Source organism: Brachyhypopomus gauderio, unplaced genomic scaffold, assembly GCF_052324685.1.
Source record: "Brachyhypopomus gauderio isolate BG-103 unplaced genomic scaffold, BGAUD_0.2 sc61, whole genome shotgun sequence".
NCBI lineage: Eukaryota > Metazoa > Chordata > Actinopteri > Gymnotiformes > Hypopomidae > Brachyhypopomus > Brachyhypopomus gauderio.
This window is the reverse complement of record NW_027506882.1, coordinates 781,385-805,719: the sequence shown is the minus strand read 5'-3', so window position 1 is coordinate 805,719 and position 24,335 is coordinate 781,385. Positions and strand designations below refer to the sequence as shown.

The 24,335-nt window shown below is 42.1% G+C and overlaps 1 protein-coding gene and 1 long non-coding RNA gene across 7 annotated transcripts in view; one reads left to right on the top strand and one right to left on the bottom strand.

Moving 5' to 3' along the window:
* Positions 1–6,889: 6,889 nt before the first annotated feature.
* Positions 6,890–19,343, bottom strand: LOC143489375 (uncharacterized). Of its 2 annotated transcripts, XR_013124664.1 has the most exons (4): positions 19,197–19,343; positions 17,238–17,296; positions 9,204–9,311; positions 6,890–9,062 (listed from the first exon to the last, which is right to left on the bottom strand). It is a non-coding gene; the product is annotated as an uncharacterized LOC143489375 (long non-coding RNA). The 2 variants fall into 2 exon arrangements; XR_013124665.1 differs by lacking the exon at positions 17,238–17,296.
* pcsk5a (proprotein convertase subtilisin/kexin type 5a) overlaps positions 19,306–24,335 on the top strand; it is a 25,672-nt gene continuing 20,642 nt past the window's right edge. For 2 of the 5 annotated variants that reach the window (XM_076988348.1, XM_076988349.1), the window contains exons 1-8: positions 19,346–19,705; positions 20,900–21,004; positions 21,462–21,575; positions 21,733–21,867; positions 21,994–22,070; positions 22,281–22,369; positions 22,456–22,628; positions 22,830–23,033. In XM_076988348.1, coding sequence (XP_076844463.1) covers positions 19,529–19,705; positions 20,900–21,004; positions 21,462–21,575; positions 21,733–21,867; positions 21,994–22,070; positions 22,281–22,369; positions 22,456–22,628; positions 22,830–23,033 — 1,074 coding nt within the window. In that variant the 5' untranslated portion in view covers positions 19,346–19,528. Of the gene's footprint in view, positions 19,706–20,899; positions 21,005–21,461; positions 21,576–21,732; positions 21,868–21,993; positions 22,071–22,280; positions 22,370–22,455; positions 22,629–22,829; positions 23,034–24,335 lie in introns of those variants that run through there. The other 3 variants (XR_013124663.1, XM_076988351.1, XM_076988350.1) reach the window with 3 other exon arrangements.

Genomic DNA, 24,335 nt, shown 5'->3' with positions numbered 1-24,335 from the left:
GAAATCATTAGAATTGGTGTTTGACCGATTAGCAAATGCGAATTTAACCTTGAATTTGGCGAAATGTGAGTTTGCTCAAGCAACCATCACCTATTTGGGAAAGAGCTTTGGACAAGGACAGGTTCGGCCTTTAGCAGAAAAGGTCCCGGCCATTGTTGAGTTCCCTGTTCCCTTAACGAGACGTGAATTACGATGATTCTTGGGAATGATCGGCTACTATAGAGGATTTTGAAAAACTTTTTGACGGTAGCGGAACCCCTTACCAAGTTGTTAAGTTCATTGGTCCATTATGTCTGGACCGATACATGCCAGAGAGCATTTGATAACCTTAAATCATTGTTATGCTCTACGCCGGTACTTGCTGCACCTGATTTTGGTAAGCCTTTTAAAATGGAAGTAGATGCCAGTGGAGTGGGTGCTGGAGCGGTGTTGATCCAAGAAGGGGACACGGGGATAGATCATCCTGTTGGTTATTTTTCTAAAAAGTTTAATAAACACCAGCTTAACTACTCCACTATTGAGAAAGAGGCTTTGGCTTTACTTTTGGCTTTACAATTTTTTGAAGTTTATGTAGGATCCAGTTCTTTTCCTGTGGTTGTGTTTACGGACCATAATCCTTTGATATTTTTATCTCGCATGTTTAATCAGAACCGCAGGTTAATCCGATGGTTTCTTATTATACAGGAGTTCAATTTGGATGTGCAATATAAGAAAGGTATCGTCAACGTTATCGCAGATGCATTGTCTCGAGTGTGAAGTTTTGCTTCGGCAAACAGATTTGCTCTTTTGGGTGGGCGTGTTACGGCTCCTTGAGAAGCCTTTGGGTTTCTCTTCTATTAACCTGATTGAATTCTTATTTGGTTGTATTTCCAACACCTGGAGATGGACCAACTGCCCAATGGGAGTACTGTTGGAGGAATACCAGAGGCGGAGCGTCAGTCTTAACACTAGATGCGCCGTGCCTCATTTACATACTTATACCTAGGAGCACGGAGGGCCGGTCATTTGACCGCTTTCACCACCTCCTACTAGCGCCGTGTTGTTTTCACCTACTTAAAGCACGCCTCGAGGGGTCAAAAAAACGCTGAGTCTTTACACAGGGGAGCTGGTACTGACACATAATTAACGCTAGATGGCGTTTTGCACAAAAGTAAGAATGAGCCTCCCAAACTAAATATTCGTAATGGTAACATTTGCACGTAACGTCAATATGTTAACAAATTAATGTGACTAAACCTTTTAAAATCGGTGCCTTGTGACCTTGTTCTCAGTAGCTTCCCCATTGCCAGTTTTGTTTAGTTTCATACTGCATTTCCTGGTTTGTGCGAAAACGTAAATGCAAAATATAGTTTCAGTTTTGTTTCTTGGTTAGTGTAATAGTTTGCTTGGTTAGTGTAATAGTTTGCTTATTTGTCTGTGTGTTATTCTGTTGGCATATATCTCACTATATTATTGTGTTCTTCGCCACACCACTAACCCACTGGCCCGCACCCCCCACTGTGAAGCATTCACGTCTTTTGTCTTGCTAATGCTACAGACTGCGCTGCAGCCTTCCACCCCCACATCCACAGAAAGCTTGTTCGATACTCAGAGTAGCAAAGTGAAGCCCACAGACCAAGTTTATTTGTATACTCAATGTTACGCCATTTCAAGTTTTAATGTCAAAAAGTTGTGTATGTTAGTGAATTGTATGCTATGGTGAACATAACAAATCTACAAATAAATGTCTATAATGTTTTGTGTTAGACAAAGAACAAAAAGCATAAATAGGCTAAATTAATTACAAAAATATCATTATAAAAGGTAGGCTATGTACCTTTTGCGTAACAAAACGCAAAATTATTAAAATGATACAGATGGCTTCACGAATATAGTTGCCTCTCTCCTCTCTAATGTTCACTTTTTTATCTCGCCGTATTGTGTTGCCGTTTCAAATGAGGTGTTTGATTGGTGAATAGCAGTTGTGTGATCCCACGTCCTAACGACCGTGTTATCACCGAGTGTTATCACCATTCGGTGATTTACATGTAGCTTATAATGCATAAGTTTCGTTCCCCACCTCAAATTAAGTTCCATTTATGTAGTGAATTGTGAACTTGAGAATAAACCTCCACTGCTGTGGTTAATGTTCATGCACTGTTTGAACAATATTTATTAATTACAGCCAGGTTTTGGAGGATGTAGAACACAGCTACAGGCCAACAACGGGTGCATCCCGTCTCTCTTTAGTGTATATTGAATAAGTTTCGTTCCCCACCTCAAGTCAAGTTCCCTTTGTTTTGATTTGTTTGTCAGCTTCACACAACTCAACATTCAAAACACAGCTTAGGTGCAGTCTTTGCACATTTGCCACAGTCCAGTCGCTTACATGTCTGGCAGATGTCATACGTTTTGTTCCCTGAACATCTGCCGACTTGGCATTGTTTTCTTTTTGAGGGCGGGCAAGGAGCTTCAGGTAAAATTCGCTTTTGTGCAACTGCCCTAGTCGCTTTCACCATTTTCTGCTGTGCACACAGCTCCTTTACCAACTCGAGAATAAACCTTCGTCTGCTCAGGTTAACGTTCATGCACTGTTTGAACAATATATGTGCATTTATTGCAGCCAGGTCTAGGAGGTTGTAGAATACCGCGACGGGCCAACGACGGGTGCCTCCCTTCACCGAATACAGTCGTGCCATTTGATCCATAACATCAACGCCACATTTAGTCGTGTTGTAATATGAAACAGTTTCAGGCAGTTTCTTTGCGCCATTATCAATTGAAACTGTCTGATGCATTGAGCTCAGGATGCATACATTTTTTTTAGGTTTTGCCTGGTAAATCGTTAGTTATTTTTCCAGCCCGCAACACCTTGGTGGAAAATCTTTCAGACTGTGCCTGTGTACATGGGGGAATCTCACGTCTGATTTTATTAATCGTACCAACAATAGTGGTTTTTTTTGCCAAAAGGGTGTTTGCAAGTGCCAATGAAGTAAAGGAATTGTCAGTCGTTACATTTCTTCCTTTACCCATGAAAGGCTCCATCAAACGCAACACAATATTTTCAGACAACCCGAGCTTTCAAGCAAACTGTGTTGCTGTTCAAATGCCCAAACTGAGCTTTCAAGCAAACTGTGTTGCTATTCGATCGCCCAAGCAGAGTTTTCACTCAAACTGTGTAGCCGCGTCCCGACGAATTTATAGCTTGCGTTGGCTCATGAATGCTATTGTGAATAAAGTGTTCATAACAGCACCGCCCATGCCATCATCTCAGTTTCGCTCGCAAAGGTATGCATTTACATACGTAACTTGCATTCTGCTTAATTCTTTTGTAGTGCCAGTGTGTCAAAAGCAGTGTTGTGAATAACGCCTTTAAAAATAATGGTGTCATTTTGTCAGTAACGGGATAATATAATTAATTACTTTTCCTGTCGTTACAACGCCGTTGACGTTACTGGTCATTAACAGCGGTGCGTTACTGATACACTAACAGTAATGCGAGCGGACTGCTGCCCAGGCTAGTGAGGAGTAACAGATCTCGATAGATCACGGTTCTCGGTGTAACACCTGTTTAACTTAACATGTCAGTAAGCGATTGGCTAAGGCAGCGTTATGGTAGCCAATCAGAGCCAGCGTTTTTACACGCGCGCCGAAGCACACGACACAAACGGAGAAGAGGTTAGTGGAAAGAAAGTTAAAAGGGGGGGGGGGGGGGGGCCGTAGCAGTTCAATAGGCTATGTGCAATCATTTCAATATGTTTTAATAAACATTGAACCTGTCCGGCCCTCGGCTTGTAGCAAATTTGGTTTTTTGACTTTGACATCCCTGACATAGAGTAAGAGAAATAAAATAATTGCTTGAAGTATTAAAACCAGGGGTTTTATAAGAAGCATAATACCCATAAATAAATAAATCTGGGTTGCCAACTCACACGCATTGAGCGTGAGACACACGCATTTGACCGTCTTCACACGCCACACATCCGATTTCTCACGCTGAAAAAAAAATCTAATTTATCTCTGATCCATATCTATGCGTTACTAGTTCGCTCTGGCGCCAACCACTGGCGATCGATCTCGATATAATACACAATTTGTGTCCATTTTACAGGCCGCCCGGGTAACAACTTACGTTCGCTAACCCCCCGTCAACAATTAACGTTCGCCACCCCCTCCAGGTTCAAATCTCACACCAAGCGATCTTGAAAAGTTGGCAACCCTGAATAAATAGGTAAATAGATAATTAAAATGGACTACTAAATAGAGGAAACCATACAACATTTACTGCCTATTGCAATGTACTCACAAAAAAGCAAAAACACACAGCAACTTCCATCGCAATTTTTTTGAAAAACACCCGCAACAATCACAAAAAAGGCCCACAAAATCCTGGTGGGACTGATTAGTACCAATTGTGCAGTGTCAACACCACAGCCTACCTGAATATTGTTGCTGAACATGTCCATCCATCCATCCGTCTTTATTAAAAGAATTAATAAATGTCTTCCGGCGCCGACGCGAGTGGCTGCCTTTTCTAGTAACTCTGTCTTTGTGTGTTTTTTCTCGAGTTTCTCTAAACTTTATTTATTGTCTCTAGGCTTTTACACACGCCCAGTGTGCATCTTATTTATATCCTAAGGATATTAGAATATATTTCATAGTAGTATGGAGTGTACAGCAAGGAATATCGAGTGTAGCAGAACTGCTGAGCCTCTGTCCCATGGGACGCGGGGGCATTATCCAAACAATCCCGGGGGAGCTGAGGTGGAAGAATTGGGACTGCAGAGCCGGTGCTAAGCTAAAGGCTAAGAAAACGGAGAACCGGTTGAGGTACAAATCCTCGGTTCCATCAGTGGTTATGGGAATGTCAACTCGCTGACTAACAAAACCGATGAGCTGGCTGGTCTGGTGAAGAACCAGGAGCTCTATAGGGAGTGTAGTGTGCCATGTTTCACCGAAACACGAAAAGTCTTTCACCTCAAAGACTGCTTCGAGACTACTGTTTGGAATGTGCTGCTGCATCCACATGGTGAGGACATTGAGGGAATGACACACTGCGTTACGGACTACGTGAACTTCTGTATGGACGTAGCTGTTCCCACAAAGACTGTACGCTGCTTCCCAAATAACAAACCTTGGATCACCAGCGACATCAATGACCTCCTCAATCAGAAGAAGAAGGCGTTCAAAGATGGAAACTTGGTGGAGCTGAAGTGCGTGCAGGGGGAACTCAAGGTACGTCTGAAAGAGGCCAAAGAGTCCTACATCCTGTAGGAGGATGGAAAGGTGGAAAGGAAGCTGCAGGACAATGACATGAATGAGATCTGGGAAGCGATGAAAACCATCACAGGTTGCAAGAGCAATAGCAGCAGCTCAGTAGATGGGGGTGTGGACAGAGTAAACTAGTTTACAGGCATGAAAATGGGTCAGGGGTTAAAAAGGTGAGAAGACCGGGGGGCGGGGCATGTGACGTCATTGGGATACGGCGACGGGGCGTTGACATGTGGGGGGGGACGTTGACATGTGACGTCATGGTTATACGGCGACGGGGGGGGGGGGGGGGGGGTGGCTGGCTGCTGGTGTACGGGGATACAACGACAGGTGATGCCAAATATTGCGGAGTGTGACATCATGTAAAAAATATAATAACGCGTGGCCACGACTTACTAACGCGTGCGAACAAGATAATTAAGTATTACTTTATATAAAGCCAGGTTTACCTTCCTTGGGCAGTCAGTTCGCGAACATCCCTGGGATCTGCTTGCTTTGCTGTGAAAAAATAAACTTTGTTGCCGCGTGTGAAAGGCGACATTAGTATCTCGTTCCCACGTGTTAATAAGTCGTGGCCACGCGTTATTAATTTTTTTACATGTCACCTTACGGGCTCAGTAAAATATAGTAAAATCCATTAAAAAAATTTTTTTTGACTGTCATGTCAATGGATTCAATGTATGAAGCCAGATCCTTAAACGCGAGAGGCCGCTTTCGCCATTCCAGATGGCTCAGTCAAAACCATTACGTCTTAATGAACCAATAAATATATCAGCGGCGAAAATGAGTGTAAAAATACCAGGTTCACGTGTTTTTATTTTCTAACATGGGCTAAAGCACAGGGTAGACTCAAACGACAAGCGTTTACAACTTCATCTTCAATCTTTTCAGCCCTGGCGCGAATGTCCTCACACGTCCCTGGATTCACCAGTTACAACTACACACACTAGAAAAAAATCTTGATTCTTATTTGATGTCACCGTAAACTACACGGGGTTGACGCGAACTTAATAGGCCAATCTATCTACCTATTTATCACAAGAGCTTGTGGCTAGATCTGACAGTGTTCAACGCTGTAGCGAACGGCAGTAACTTTGTTTTACCGCAAAATATGAAAACGATTGAAACCATTAATAACCCAATTAAATCCACTGGTAAATGTACGATCTGGTAAATGTAGTGGTAAATGTACGATCTGGTAAATGTAGTGGTAAATGTACGATCTGGTAAATGTAGTGGTAAATGTTCGCTCTTCTGCCTTGTCCCCGGTGTAGCACTAGGTCCTGCTTCTCGTCCCGCTTAGCAGTAAATGAATAACATGAATGAAGAACGTTCGTATGATTGAAACGCTATTTGGCCTCTATGATGGTTCTGGGCGGAAACTGCTGGCCACTGTCATTGAAATTGCCGATTTCGGAAGTGCTCTGTTTGCTTATTAAGTCAATATGATAATTAATACATAAAATCTCCCGACCCCCCCCCCCCCCAAAAAAAAACAAAAAACTCATCAGATCTACACGATTCACGTAGGTCACCCTTTTCAACTTCAAAACGGCGAATTTCGCAGAAAGGTTACAGATTTTCATGCCTGAGTTTAACAACTTCTACAACAGGTTTGACTGTCCTGCTCCTCAATCAATCAATCAATCAATCAAATTTTATTTATATAGCGCTTTTTACAACAGTTGTTGTCACAAAGCAGCTTTACAAGTGCCGAGTCCTAGCCCCCAGTGAGCAAGCCAAAGGCGACAGTGGCAAGGAAAAACTCCCTAGTTTTTTTGCATGAGGAAGAAACCTTGAGAGGAACCAAGACTCAGGGGGGAGCCCATCCTCCTCTGGCCGACACCGGTCACCATGACAACAACAACAATATAGACAGAATGTAGACAGAATGTAAAAGATGCAATAATGTCCATTTAGACAGAATATAAAAGATGTAATAATGTCCATCATGGTGTAGGCATCCGGTTAGGCAGGAGGTGGCCGGCCCAGGATGGATCGCTTGTCTCTCCTCATCTCATTATTCCTCAAGCAGGCGGGCAGCCATGTGGAGAAATGAAACAGGGAAAATTAGCTCTGTATGAGGACATATACAGGACAGGTAAAATTATAAACATTTCTGGAGTGTGGCAGCAACTCCGGCACCAAGTTAAATTATTACAGCCTAGCTAAAAAAGGCAGAACCAGAAGGTAACATAAGCTTGGGGGCATTCTGAGACAATGGCATCCGTCCACTGCACTGTCAACAAACTTGAGTGACCACGAGCAGTGACAGGATGACAGCACCAGCACCCCAGTCTACCATAAAACCCTTCATCTATGAGCCCTGGATCTGTACCTTTATCTAAGGGGGATATTAATTATCAAACGCTAGACTAAATAAGTGGGGTTTCAACCTAGATTTAAAGATTGTGACTGTGTCAGAGTCCCGGACACATTTAGGAAGATTATTCCAAAGCTGGGGGGCCTTATAAGAAAAGGCTCTTCCCCCTGCTGTTACCTTGTTAATTTGTGGAACTAATAACAGACCAGCACCCTGTGATCTTAGTTGACGTGGGGGTTCATAGTAGGAAATAAGTTCCTGGAGGTATTCAGGAGCAAGCCCGTGTAGTGCTTTATATGCTAATAATAGAATTTTAAAATCAATACGAAATTTAACTGGGAGCCAATGCAGGGCTGATAGGACTGGTCTAATATGCTGAAATTTTCTAGTTCTGGTCAGAACTCTAGCTGCGGCATTTTGAACTATTTGAAGTTTATTTAGATTCCTATTTGAACATCCTGACAGTAGTGAATTGCAGTAGTCTAGTCTAGAGCTAACAAAGGCGTGCACCAATTTTTCTGCATCATCCTGTGATAATGCATTTCTTAATTTGGCAATGTTGCGGAGATGTAGAAAAGCTATCCTAGTAGTATTATCTATATATTTATCAAATGATAGGTCGGAGTATGACGCCTAGGTTTTTGGCTACTGTGCCAGGTGTAATGGGATAGTCTGCAAGATTAAGCATTAAATTTGGAATTTTCTGTCTTGCGGCCTTAGGGCCCACAAGGAGAACTTCTGTTTTGTCCTCATTTAATTGTAGGAAGTTTAGAGACATCCAGCATTTAATATCTCTTACACAGGCCTCAATTTTTCCTAAACTGAGTTTGTCATCGGGTTTGGCTGATATGTAAAGTTGAGTGTCATCCGCATAGCAGTGAAAATTGACACCATGTTTGTTTATAACTGTGCCCAATGGTAGCATATATAATGTAAATAATAGTGGTCCTAAGATGGAGCCTTGCGGGACCCCATATTTATCCATTGTACGTTTGGATGAAATATTATTGAGCTCTACAAACTGATAGCGATTTGTTAAGTAAGACTGAAACCATGAAAGGGCTGTGCCTGAGACTCCAACCCAGCGTTCTAACCTTTCTAGCAAGATCCTATGATCAATTGTGTCGAAAGCTGCACTAAGATCAAGAAGCACTAACAGTGTGTTTAACATGTGTGCTGTCCAACTGGGGGAGTTGGTTTAACATGTCTTCAACGTGAGTCTACACCTAGGGAAGGTTCCTGACACGTGGAAGATAACTTGCCTCATTCCAGTTCCCAAGAAGGCACACCCGAAAGAGCTAAATAACTACAGGCCAGTTGCTCTGACATCCCACGTGATGAAGACCATGGAGCGACTACTGCTGTGTCACCTAAAACCTCAGGTCCACCATGCTGAGGACTCACTGCAGTTTGCCTACCGTTTGCCTACCAGGAGAAGGTGGGGGTGGAGGATGCCATCCTTCATCTCCTGCACAGAGCTCACTCTCACCTGGACAAGGGGAGTGATGTTATAAGGGTCATGTTCTTTGACTTTTTCAGCACCTTCAACACCATCCAGCCCCTACTGCTAAGAGACAAGTTGATGGAGATGGAGGCGAAAATGCACCTGGTCACCTGGACCACTGACTACCTGACTGGGAGACCACAACATGACAGGATCAGGGACTGCTCCTCCGATACAGTGACCAGCAACACGGGAGCACCACACGGGATCGTCCTCTCTCCAGTCCTGTTCACCCTGTACACATCAGACTTCAAATACAACTCGGAGTTGTGCCACATGCAGAAGTTCTCTGATGACACTGCAATTGTGGGGTGTGTGCGTAATGGACAGGAGACGGAGTACAGAAGCCTGATTGAGGACTTTGTGGTGTGGTGCAAAACAAACCATCTGCAGCTGAACCATCACCAAAACCAAGGAGATGTGCATAGAAAGTCCAGGCCCTCTCAGCAGCTAGTCTCCATCGATGGGGTTGATGTGGAGATGGTGAAGTCCTACAATTTCCTGGGTGTGCATCTGGATGAAAGGCTGGATTGGTCGGTGAACACCGACTCCCTCTACAGGAAAGCTCAGAGCAGACTATACTTCCTCAGGAGGCTTGCGTCCTTCAGGATCTGCCAGAAACTTTTATGCTGTAGTGTTTTATGGAGGCAGCATCAGCAAGAGGGATGCTGGATTACTCGACAGGCTTGTGAGGAAAGTTGGCTCTGTGCTGGGTTTAGAGCTGGAGTCCTTAATACCACTGGCAGAGAGGAGTGTCCTCAACAAGCTGCTGAACATCATGGACAATATTCACCACCCTCTGCATGGCACGATCACCCAGCAGAGGAGCTCATTCAGCGGCAGGCTGCTGTCCCAGTCCTGCTCCACCGACAGACTCAGGAAGTCTTTTGTCCCCCAGACCATAAGACTGTTTAACTCCTCTCAGCACGGCAGACTACGAACTATGTGACACTTCCATTCTGGTCACTCTAATGGACATATCCCCATATCTGAAAAACCCTCCTGGTACCCTACTTTTATTTTCTGCTAGAAGTAGTCATCAGCCAAGTAGCTGATTACCACAATCTTGGTATCAAACTACTCAGAAGAATCTCATTATCAATATTTATTAACATAATTGTGACATTTGCATACAATCTGGTTATGTCAATCAATCGCTCTGAGGCGGGGTCCAATTTACTTCAGCAGCTATATCTCAGCAATGCCTTGGCCAATCTTCATGAAACTTGATAACCTCATAGGGCACATTTGCCTTTGAGGTCAGCGGTCTAGGCTGGCCACGATTGTCCAATAAGTGGCGCTATAACATGACAAAAATGGTTTCACATCAAGCAAAAAATTTACATGCATCATCGGGGGCTCAAGTGGTATCAAGATGATGTCTTCACACAAAAAACATGGCCGCCATGAGCCAATTAATTAGTTTTGGCCATTTGACAGACTTGGCATTGGCCTATGCGGTTTCGAAACATTTGGCCACTAGGTGGTGCTATTTGTGAATAACGCCTCCAAAATTTTGTGGAGGAACATACAACTTAATTCTTTTGATTTCTTGCTGTACACCTGACAACTTTGCTATTACAAGTCCTATTAAAAAATACATACTTTTGTCAAATTCATCAATTGTTTGAAAATAGCACTTTTGAACTAGTCCTAGGAATTTGATCCCATGATGGCAAGAGTGGTATTGATATAATCTGTATACTCTGTAGGTAAATAATTTCAGGTGGGTCCATTTTCCCATTATATACTTGTGGCCATGCCATCTATGACCTATATTGCTATAACTCATAAACCATGTAAGTGATCAACTCCCAGTTTGAATGCCTTTTATAGACTGAGGCCCTTGTGGGGTAGGCCAAGTTTGATTCATATTGGCCTGTCAGGGGCGCTACAGTGTCCAAGAACCTAAGAAATCGTAACAAGACAAGGAATGGGGCTTGTATGATTTAGATCAATGAGTTATTTAACATTGCAATTACATCTCATAACAAAAAGTGCACTGCCTGACCAGATATTGAACCTTTTAAATCACTAAAATGTCTTATTTCATTACTTTAATATGAGTATGGTTGTACTTGGGAACTATCTACTGGCCAAATACTGGAACTGACTGAAAAGTATTGCTTATATGAAAGACCACAGACAAAGCTCGTCTCAGCATGTGATTTAGTTCTATGATCTAAATCATTTTGCCAATACAATTTTGGGCCTTTAGTGCCTCTGTTGAATCTTCTTTTGCACATTTATTCCTTTATGTATTTTTTCATTGAAACAGCTTATTTTCACTTTTAGGTCTACAGGACCGTTTGGGCTTCTTTTTGCCTATAGAGGCCAAAATTCCATATTTGTGTGCGTGGGACCCCTATTGTAATTGCTTGAGTTTTTAGGGTTCACACACATAGTGTGGGAAATCTATTGTAATTGCTCAAGTTTTTAGGGTTCGCACATGTAGTGTAGGGTTGCTCAGATTTTTAGGGCTCCGAGCACCGAAGGTGCAGGAGACCTATTGTAATTCTTCTGATTTTTATTGGATAAAGCTGCTTTGTGACAACAACTGTTGTAAAAAGCACTATATAAATACAATTTGATTTGATAACCGAGTCTCCTTGCCTATGTGAGTTGTTGCAAGACTATGCAACTCCACATATTAGCATAATGTCCCATCTATATGGATCAGAGAAACATGAGAGAGAGGCACCAATATTTAGACTGGATCGAGACAAGAACAGGGCCAACCAAACCTTTGGCCCTTAGACTAGGGCCTTCAACTTAAGCCAGTATCATAAGAAACATAGATATTTTACATTTCTTCTCTGTCCATCTCACTTATATCTGCATAGAAATGAAATTCAAATGCTCTTGCACCAGACCACCTGCAGTGATGGACATTGCAGTAACTCCTCTCCACTGTTCAGATCATCACCTTGTATCTTTTTCCTTATCTCTTCCTCCCCACCGTCACACCCTTACTGCTACAGGCACTACCACAATCCGTCGTAACCTTCATTCCATCTCTTCATCAGTACTTGCCTCTACTATCACCACAGCCCTTCCGTCCCATGACTCTTACTCTTGTCTCTCCACAGACACCGACACTTTATTGTCCTCCCTCTCTTCATCTATTGACCTCTTATGTCCCCTCTCTTCCAAACCCACAAGATCCTCCCCACCTGCTCCTTGGCTCTCGGACACCCTACGTAACAACCGACGAGAACTGAGGATGGTTGAGAGGCGATGGAGGAAATCGAAGCTTACTGCTGATCTTCGCTTGTATCAGTCTCTCCTGTCCCTATTCTCCATGGAACTAACTGCTGCCAAGACATCATTCTACAGAGAGAAGCTGGAGGCATCTACATCAGATCCACGCAAGATGTTCAAAATCTTCTCTTCTCTCCTCAAACCCTCCCACCCTCCAACTCCCACTTCTCTTACTGCAGATGATTTTGTCACCTTCTTTGAAGAGAAGGTCATTACGATTAGCAGCACCTTTTCCCTAGTCCCTGTGTCCCCTCCTACTCCTCCCTTTTCTCTAACCTCCTTCTCTCCTCTCTCAGCTGAGATGGTGCTTCAGCTGCTGACATCCAGCAGTCCCACCACATGCCCTCTGGACCCCATCCCATCCACACTCCTCCAGACAATCTCCCACGAACTCCTCCCTTTCATCTCAGCCATCATCAACAACTCCTTATCTTCAGGAATTGTGCCATCATCATTCAAGGCGGCTAGGGTGGTGCCAATCCTAAAGAAACCCAACCTTGACGCCACCAACATCAGCAACTACAGACCGGTATCTCTCCTCTCATTCCTTTCTAAGATCCTTGAACGGGCTGTACACAACCAGCTATCCTCTTTTCTCTCACAGAACCAGCTTCAGGACCCCAACCAATCTGGCTTCAAGCCAGCACATTCTACGGAAACTGCACTCATTGCAGTAACTGAGAAACTCCATGCGGCTAGAGCAACTGGACTATCATCAGTTCTGATTCTGCTTGACCTTTCGGTGGCCATTGACAATCACGAGATCCTTCTGTCCATCCTCTCAGGCCTTGGTATCACTGGCAATGCATGGAAGGTGGTTTGCATCCTACCTGGAGGGTTGTTCCTACCAAGTAACATGGGGAGGATCAACATCCACACCATGCAAACCCTCCAACGGTGTTCCACAAGGCTCAGTGCTGGGCAGTGATGTCAGTAACGCGTTACTTAGTAACTTTTTTCGGTAACGAGTAATATAACGCGCTACTATTTCCAGTCCAGTAATCAGATTAAAGTTACTTATCCAAATAACTGTGCGTTACTATTTATATTTTCTCTAGTAAAATATATATTTTTGCTTTCTTCTTGGCTCAGTTCTACTTTTGCGTCTGACCGTAGCACTCGACTCCGCACGCTGCGCGCGACCCTGTGAGAGCGCGAGCACGTTTTACAAGTCATTTTTTGCAGTGTCCTCCCGTAATGATATGTGGTAGTATAAAGAAACACCCCTCAAAAACAGGGGAAGGAACATTTACCTGATGAATTTTTATGTTGCTTTGTGTTCCACGTTTGAAAAGTGCCGGAATTTTGACTAACGTCGCCTACTTTAAAATGCTTGAAATTGTAATGGTATTTCGTTTCACAAGCTGTCTGACTGAACTGGGGAGGGTTTCCCGAAACGTTCGTAGCTTCATACGAGGTTACGAAGTACTTGGCGCTACGAACGTTTCGGGAAACCCACCCCAGTTCGCTTGTATTACGTTTACAAATAAATTTACAAATAATACCGCGCAGCTACGTAATGTCAGGAGATACTGTAGCAACTCCTACTCCTCACGGCGAGTCTTGCCCTTTAAGTGACGCTGGGGGGGGGGGGGCGCGACGACGGCGCGCGCCAGGGTTGCGTTATCAATAAAGTTTCCCTCCTCGGGATTTTTGGATTAAGCAGTTTCTGCCTCGGTTACCGAACCTGCTTCAATACATTGTTACTGTTAAAAATGCACTTCCAATAAAGTGAGTATTGGAACATTTTATTTTGCTGCTGAATGTAACTACTAAAGTAACTTGTAATCTAACGTAGTTACTTTTAAAATCAAGTAATATGTAACGTAACTAAGTTACTTTTAAAAGGAGTAATCAGTAATCGGATTACTTTCTCAAGGTAACTTAGCCATCACTGGTGCTGGGTCCACTTCTTTTTTCCCTTTATACCCGCTCACTGGGTGAGTCAATCTCTGCACATGGCTTCTCTTATCACTGTTATGCGGATGACACCCAGCTCTTCTTTTCCTTCCCACCTTCTGACACACAGGTTTCAGCTCGAATCTCTGCATGTCTGAAAGACATTGCCTCTTGGATGGCAGCTCACCACCTAAAGCTTAACCCAAGCAAGACAGAGATGCTGTACATCCCTGCAAGAGCCAGTCCTTATCGTGATCTTTCTATCTCATTCGAGAACACCGTGATCACTCCATCCATGGAAGCGCGTAGCCTTGGTGTAGTTGTCGACAATCAACTCTCCTTCACGGCCCATGTTGCTAACACAACACGATCATGCAGATTCGCCCTTCACAACATTCGGAGGATTCGGCCATTTCTCTCTAGGGAGGCCACTCAGGTCCTTGTCCAGTCCCTTGTTATCTCAAGACTGGACTACTGCAACTCCCTACTGGCTGGTCTTCCTATGCATGCCATCAAACCCCTGCAACTGATCCAGAACGCTGCAGCTCGGCTGGTCTTCAACCTTCCCAAGTTCAGCCATGTCACTCCCTTGCTGTGCTCCCTCCACTGGCTTCCGGTAGCTGCCCGCATCAAATCTATAACCCTGGTGCTGGCCTACAAAGCAAAGAATGGTCCAGCTCCTCCTTACTTGATGGCCATGGTAAAACCCAGATGCATACCTAGAGCCCTCCGCGCCTCAAGTATGTCTCGTCTTGACCCTCCATCATCCAGGACACATGGAAGACAAGCATCCAGACTTTTCTCTGTCCTGGCTCCAAGGTGGTGGAATGAACTTCCCTTGTGTGTCCGAACATCGGAGTCACTTGCTGTCTTCAGATGCCGACTGAAGACCCACCTTTTTCAAGTGCACTTTGCATAATTATGCTTTGTCTATTGTACTTTATCATCTCTTTCCTCAGGTGTTTGCTACAGGTATTGCTTACTGTCTTTTTCTCAGGTATTGTGCATAATTGGGTTATAGGAATTGTTTACTGTCTTTTTCCTCAGGTGATGTGTATATTCAGGTATAATTGTTAGGTATAGACTTTCGTCTAGTGGTTTTTCCAGCTTAGAGTACCTTGTGTTCAGGACTATCTATTCTACCTTGGAGATTCCAAGCAACTACATAGCACTTTTGTAAGTCGCTCTGGATAAGAGCGTCTGCTAAATGCCGTAAATGTAAGTAAAATTTAACATGGTTATATTAACTCCGGCAACTAGGAGTGAGGACCGGGACATGGATGAAGGCCTTGCAAAAAGCAATGCAAATGTGAGGTCACTTTAAAGAACTTGCAGTGTAACATCAACAGAAACAACTTTTCTTTCACAATACAATTCCACTCTCATTTTTAAGGGTCCATGTCATAAGGTGTGTTTTAACAAAACAAATAATGTCAGGTCAACTCAGTAGTGAAACAGTAGCTTTCAAATAACAGCATAACATAGTATAGATCCAATCATGATGTGATGTCATATTTGTGTTATGATCTCAGGCTCTTTATGAAGCTGGAGAGAAAAGGCTAGGAACAGTGTATTCTGTCTTCATTGATATTCTCACCAGCAGGATCGAAGCCCAACTATGCAAAAGTATGGAGATGACATGGTAACAAACAAACAAATATAGGCACATCTATATAAATTAGAATATCGAAAAGTTTATTTCAGTAATTCAGTACAAAAAGTGAAACGCATATATTACATAGATTCATGATCTATGTGATCTATTTCAAGTGGTTATTTTTACTTAATTTTGATGATTATGGCTTACAGCCAATGAAACCCAAAATCATTATCTCAGAAAATATTAATTCAGAAATGTTGTCCTATTGAAAAGTATGTACAGCAAATGCACTCAATACTTGGTATTATCAATACTTATATAACTTATATACTTGTTAATTATTTTGGGTTTTCATTGGCTATTGATGATATTCTAATTTATTGAGATGCACCTGCACAAACAGAGGATACCATCACCCAAATAAATCAGACCTGGAATCTGACATTGGCATATGGTTTGGCATTAATATAAATAAGTTTTTAATGTAATATTAATGTAACATAAAATGTATTAACTAAGAGGTCATTTGTGCGCCCACAGTTTTCAAGCAGTATGAAAAGCTTGGCACACAGAGCTTTCCAAAGGTATTAGAATATGAACTAAGAGGAAATGTTGAAGATTGTCTCATGACCTTGGGTAAGTGTGTCTATGTGTCTGTGTGCGTGCGTGTGTGTGCGCGCGTGCATGTGCACACCAGTGTGTGTGCCCATGTTTCTGTGTGCACATGTGTCTGAGATGAAATACCATGTCATCCACACTATAATTCAGAACTATGTAGGGGATTTTCTTTCACTTAAAAATGTGTTGGGACCACATAGAAAAAAGAACCCTGTCATTCCAGACTAGCAAGTTAATGGTCACCACACAGTGCCACAAGGATCTTCTCATAATCTGCCTTACCTTTGACCTGTAATAGTAAAAATGTTAGGCATTTAGTAAATAGGACAATACGTTATGAACATTAATAACATTTCTAGAGGTTTCACAGGTTTAGTTTCACACACTAAATGGTTGTGTTTAGACAACATGCATATTATGTCATCAGAATAATGTCAATTTTCCCAGTCATGACTCACAGCAAGGTCTTCCTGAAGAGTTTTGGTATACATTCTGTTGTACTCCTGCAAAAAAATTTTGAGGTCTACTTCTGAGCAACGCACAAGGATTCTGGTCAGGGTATTGTGGTTAGGCCCTGTGCCCTGATGAGATAGATCATATCCTTCAAACAAGGCTTTAAAGACAGTGTAACCGGAATACATTTACAGTACAATAACTGAAACTTTATTGAATTACTTTACTGATATTGTTACATATCAGTAATAAAACCAGAAACAATCAAAACAAATGCTATATGGTTATGTTGTAGCACTGCAGTGCTGTGGTCTTTAGCTAAGCTTTACCTTCATAGCTAAATGGAGCCTTTCAGCAAAGTATGCAGGCTTGTTCCAGGCTGCCTTCACTGGGTAAACAAGACATCAGTCAGACACTCCTGAGACACGGACTCTTAAATGCAGATTCCAATGAGCAACTGAACAGGACTGAGATGTAAACAGAGCCTATAAACATGTTCCTGTAAAAATCTTGTAATTTCAAGGAATATTGACACAAGAATAATAAAAGTAACCTACTAAAAGAAGATAACAGAACTAACCAAATTCTGAATTGGACTCACAAAAAATTGTTTGCTGTGATGTTTTTCATCCAAAATAAAGTGATAAAGCTTTAAATGTTAGAGATATGAACATAACAAAGCATTGCTGGGCCATCATCAGAACATAATAAAATTAAGCAAAAAATATTTTATTAGTATCTAGGTAAAAGTGGCAAATGTAAAACATAGATTCCCTTCATCATGAATAGACTTACAAGTAATAAATGAAAAAAAACGGAAACAATATTCCATTAAAGGAGCAAAAAACTTTTTTTTCATGTTTAATGTTATGAAACAGTGATTATTATGACACATAATGGCTTGTGTTACGATTCCTGTCTACTACCCCTCCTGTTTTGGTTTATATTTCCTGGCTTCCCTTTGTGTATTCTTATTTTGAAATTCATTGAGTCTGGTTTCAGTGTGTGTTCGTTCACTCCTTGTTTGTAACCCTGCCCCTCATTAGTGTTCCCAGGTGTTTGTACTTAGTTTTCCTTGATTTCCACTGTATTTAATCCCTGTTTTCTATGTAGTCTGTGCTGGTCATTATTGTGGTAACATCCCTGTGGTTCATAGTTCTGTCCAGAGGTTCCTGTATGTAAGTCTGTTTCTGTTGGTTTTTAGTTTTATTAAATATGAATGACTCACTCCTGGAATTGACCCTTGCCTGTTTATGACCCTGATTTTGGATTGCCCTTCAAAACACCTTGCTCTGCTCAGCACATGCGTCTCCCTGAGTGTGTGTCTATGTCTCTCTCTGTTCAATAAAAACAAGTTGTTGTCTGTGTGTGCTTGTATGCCCAGTGGTGGATGGTGCTCAGTCACTAGGGTCTGTCCTCTCTCTCCCCTTCCTGCACCCCATTCAGTCCCCCAGGGGGCTGTAGATCCCGGTAGAGAGTACGCTGTGCGCAATTGGCTGCTGCAGTCATGGCCTGGTGGGGGCAGTCATGGCCTGGTGGTTAGGGAACTGGTCTTGTGACCGGAGGGTCGTGGGTTCGATTCCCAGACCTGAGGCCATGACTGAGGTGCCTCTGAGCAAGACCCTTAACCCCCAATTGCTCACTTGTATAAAAATGAGATAAAAATGTAAGTCGCTCTGGATAAGGGCGTCTGCCAAATGCCGTAAATGTAAATGTAGAGAGTACTCTGTGCGCAATTGGCTGCTGCTTCTCGCCGGTTTGTGATTGGTTGTCTGTGACGTAGCTGTGTTTACAATTGTAAAGCGCCTTGGGTATCCTGAGGCGCTATATAAATTGAAACATTCATTCATTCATTCACCTAATCACTTCCAGGCGCCACAAACGTTACAGCTTGGATGTTTCCAAGATTCTGCACTAAAATTATTTTAAACATGTGTGCCTCCATGTAAGGGGACTCACTATAGCTATAAACTAATTTGAGGAGCAGCACCTAATAGAGAAATTGTAAAAATAATAAGTCACTTTCATAAATGTATTCTTGGTGGTTAGATTGTCTCTAAGTACATCCAGCTGAGTATTATAACCATGCTTGCTGCCTAACTGCCACAAGTTTAGAGTCATCGAAGCCCAATATGACACCTTCCATTGCAAACTACCCATTATACACTACTCTAAATGCTGTGTTAATCGCAATAAAGAGCATTAAATTGTTTCATTGTTCAGTTAAATTTGTGTGCAATCTATTTCGGCCTTTATGATGTTTCAAAAATAAATTTAAATGTTCTTACCTAAAATTAGAGTAGGCTATGTCCATATTATTTGGTTTGGTTGTTTCCTTGTTTTGCCCTGCTAACTTCAAGGAAGAGCATTTCTTCTTCCTAAATTACCGTTGTGGTAATATGAGATACTATTGAGAGTCAACAGATGCCGTAGAACCATCGCGTCGGAGAGCTCTGCATTCAATACACTCGAGCCGTGTTCTACACAAAAGGAACTACTTTTGAAACTTTTTTTGCAATGACTTCGTTTAAAATGTAAATTATTGCTCACAAGAAGTTGCATATCAATGTTCTGAATGCACAGGGTAGCAAGTGCGAGGAGACAGTAGCATCCGACAAAGATGACGACTGGCGTAAACCCAAACGGAACGCTTTTTCGATGTGCGGTTTGTTTTGGAATTTTATTGCCGCTTATACACACGCGAATATTCACAAATAACTGGGCGGTGAGAATAAGCGGAGGTCATGAAAATGCTGCTTTGATTGCTGAAAAATATGGATTTGTTAATATGGGCCAGGTATGTGTGCATTTCTCAAAAGCCAGAATTTTGCAAGCTGTCGTAAAATACATATTTGATTTCACGTCTTCTGTCCATGTGAATTCCTTGTCTTTTACCTTTAGATATTAAAGCATTATATTTAAAATGTAACATGAGATGCAACTAAGCTTGTTTGACTGTAACAATCGTAAAAAATATTTAAACCATAGGCTATAAAATATCAATAGATAATAATTTCAACACATAACTGAAACCTGAAGGATGATAATTGATTTTGGACAGGTCATTCGTTCGGTGCATTGAAGTAAAGAAGGAATATTTGATTTCTTGCTTTATATCAGTTTTTAGTGGGCAACCCTTTACTTGAAATAATTGCCGGTTATTTTGAATGTTATTTGAATGTTATTTCGTCTCTTTAATTTATGTGTACAACAATGCATGATGAGCTCTTTAGAATATCGAAATTCTCAGTTCGACCAGTTTTTGTTACACCAGAAAGAACGTTTATGTTTAATTGCAATTTTTTTGAAGTGTGCTTCAAAGTTGATTTTACATCTGGTGTTCCTGTGGACCAACTCATCCCTCCATCCATTTTGTTTTGTTTTCCTCTAGTATTTTCTCTTTTCACACCTTTCCACATGTCAGCATTAAAGTTTATAGGTTTTAGCCCAACAATATTTATTATCATTACACCATGGTATTACAGAATAAGGATCTGCCATTGACTTAATCTTTTACCAGCTATATTCCTTTAGCTCAAATTGCCCCTTGTTGGTAAGTGTCAGTGGTGTAATATGACCCATTTGTTGGATCAGTGACATACGTCAAGGATGGGTGCATAATTAATGTGTGTGCCAGTCATGGGGAAGCTGCAGGAAGGATCGCACGTTGTGCTATTTGGTAATCATTGCAGTATTGACTTCAGTATTGACATCACAAAATGTCAGACATTGTAAATGAGAATCCTGTCATTTCTATCCATCAAATAGAAATAAGTTCAGTAAGAAACTCAGAAGAAACTTCAGGCTGGCCTTTAACTATTTCACATAAAATGATCAGCAGTGTGTTGTGATGTGCTGCAAGTGCTGATAGCAATGTGGAATAATGCAAATACAAAACATTGTATTATGTCATTAATGCTTCCCTAGCTGCAGCTTTGTAGAACTTGACTTGGGTGCTCAGGTTGATACTCTTTCTCCTGCACTGATGCAGATTGGTGGACTGAGGGACTACTACCACTTCTTGCATCAAAGTACCAGCAAACGGTCTCCCTTAGCGAGCTTAGGGAACCATAGTCTCATAGCCACAGATAACAAGGTACGTAGATCGCGTGTCTGCTGTCATTGAGAAACCACTGAATACTTCATGGGTTAGACTACACCTCCACATGCATGCACTTGCAAGAGTACACATACACAGTGCAATGAGCCATACTAATGTTGCCTCAAAACTACCAAGGAGTTAAATGATCCAACCTTAACTAAGCTTATTCAATTATTCATCTTAAACACTCTCTTTATACTTTATTTTGGTCCATTGTAGTATCTAATGGTGTACCCCTGATGTAGTATCTAATGGTGTACCCCTGATGTAGTATCTAATGGTGTACCCCTGATGTAGTATCTAATGGTGTACCCCTGATGTAGTATCTAATGGTGTACCCCTGATGTAGTATCTAATGGTGTACCCCTGATGTAGTATCTAATGGTGTACCCCTGATGTAGTATCTAATGGTGTACCCCTGATGTAACTATCTATGTTTCTCATGCTGTAGGTGGAATGGATCCAACAGCAGATGCTTCACAGGAGGGTGAAACGCACTAATAGACCACCCAAAAACCAGTCCACACTCTTTAATGACCCACAGTGGGACAGCATGTGGTACATTGTTAGTATCCTGCATTGTGTCAGACTGCAAACTGTAGAATATCCTCTGTATGATATTATCATTGATATGACTGTCTGATATGACTTAACATGCAAAACAATGAGGATGATTTATTGATGCATTAAGTAATGACCTGTCATGCACCACTGATGTGCAGCACTGCAACCAGAACTGTCCAACTGACATGAACATCAAGGCTGCGTGGAGGAGAGGCTACACAGGAAAAGGAGTAGTGGTCACTATTCTGGATGATGGAGTGGAGAAACAACATCCAGACCTAAAGCAGAACTATGTAAGCCCTCAAAATGACTCTGTATTCATGGAATTAAATTTAATATAAATTACAAATATTTTTTAACAAAGTGAATGCCTTAACCAAGTGTATGTTAACTTGTTGTTGTTAATGTGTCTTTGTAAGGATGCTCAAGCCAGCCATGATGTTAATGGAAATGACCCTGACCCCACACCACGATACGATCCCTCTAATGAAAACAAGTCTGTCCCTCTCTCACCATTGAAAGAGGGATGTGCTGTGAATCTCAGGCACATCTTACCTGTGCTCAGACTTAAAATTGCTATCTCCTTTTTTAAAAAACAGTACTAATACTCAGCATGGTTCTTGATAACTGAGCATGAAGCACCTTTGTGTATATATTGTGTACTTTTTCACCTAGACTGGCCATTAGCAGGTGTCTTTTGTTTTAGACACGGGACAAGGTGTGCTGGGGTGGTGGCCGCCTATGCTAACAACTCCAACTGCATGGTTGGAATTGCCTACAATGCCAGGATAGGTGGTATGTGCTTGTCAAGAAATTAATGGTGAAACTTGACTCTGTTGTTGGTCAGTCTTTGTCCTAACCACCTTCCTTTGCACATGTAGGTGTTCGTATGTTGGATGGTGATTTGATGGACATTGTGGAGGCCCAATCACTGAGCTTGAGGGAGAACTACATTGACATTTACAGCTCTAGCTGGGGTCCGGGTGATGATGGCAAAACCGTAGATGGTCCCGGACCTCTTGCAGTCCTTGCTTTAGAAAATGGCACACGCAAGGTGCGCGTGTGTGTGTTGTGTGTGTGTGTGTGTGTGTGTGTGTGTGTGTGTGTGTGTGTGTGTGTGTGTGTGTGTGTGTGTGTGTGTGTGCAGCTGTCAGTGCCTTGGGATTGTGGCAGAATCTATGAACTACATCTTGGACCAGAATGTCTTCACAATACAAATCATCACCACAATACAAAGGACACTGTTACCTTACAGGGCAGGAAGGGACGTGGCTCCATCTTTGTCTGGGCATCAGGGAATGGGGGTCCACCTGACCACTGCTCTTGTGATGGCTACACCAACAGCATCTACACAATTTCTGTGAGCAGCACCACCCATAGTGGCCACAAGCCCTGGTACCTGGAAGAGTGTTCCTCCACTCTAGCCACTACTTACAGCAGTGGAGAAAGCCTTGGCATTGTAAGTCTTTCTCATCATGGAAACAACTAAGATGCAGCTTAGAGAGTCTAGTTCAGTTCTGGATTGGAGAACATGAGGACATTTAAAAATAAAATTTGATCAAGCAGTTCCAGTGACTAAATCAGTAGATTACTAAACCAGAAAATGGCCAAAAATTACATGGCTGTGTTTCATGCTTTGTTATTCTATAGAGTCCTGAAACAAATTTCCATATACTTTGCACAGTCTTTAGCTGGTTACTATTTAATGTGTAAAATATGTTGTGCATGCTCATCACCAACAGAAACAGACATGACAGCCTGGTGTGTGTGAGATATCTCCCAGTAGTTAGTCTGTAACCACATGACAGCTGTTTGCTGTGTCTGCTGCTGGCTGAATTTCCTGCTGGCTGGATTTGTGTTGTGTGCAGACCAGTGTGAATCCAGCAGATAAAATTTGAAACGGGGCAAAACACTACCCACAACCATGGCACTACCACATCAGTGATCAGCCTGTCATCCAAATAATGTTTCTTACAAAATGCCCCAATGTGATCAGACACACTGATGAATATATTTGTGATGTGAAATTAATGACAAACTCACAAAAGAGTGCAAGGTAAGCATTTCTAATAAATGAAAAAAAACAGAAAAAAATGGAATGAACTGCAGGAATGAAGTGCAGTTACTGTGTGAACAACCCAGCAGCAACCATATTTCTACACTGTCTCTCTAGCATATAGCAGGATAGAAAGAAAGTAAATGTAAACTATCCAGAATACAGCCAGTACCAGAACAGCCACAAACCCAGGAACAGGACTACAACACACAAACAGATATATTCTAAAGTCAAACTCAAATTTATTTATATAGCGCTTTTCACAACACACGTTGTCACAAAGCAGCTTTACAATCGTGTGGGTCCAGATCCCTAATGAGCAAGCCAAAGGCGACAGTGGCGAGGAAAAACTCCCTATAGGGTGGGGATTAGGAAGAAACCTCGGGAGGACCAAGACTCAAAAGGGAACCCATCCTCCATTGGGCGGCCCGTTAACACAAGTCCGTGGTCGCAGGTTGGTAGATATATTCTAGCAAACAAATATATCCTCGGTCAGGCAGAAAGCTATTTTTGCAATCCAAAAATGGGCCATCATGCACAGAATAGCGTGTCTATGACACTAGAAAAACTACACATGACCTCTGATCATGACCTCTGGTGGTGAGGACTTGCCATACAGGGATGTGACCGCTTGCTTTTTTTGTATGTTCCCAAATCCAGAAAAGCTTGTATGATGAACTTGTGACTGTGCTGGATTAACTTGTA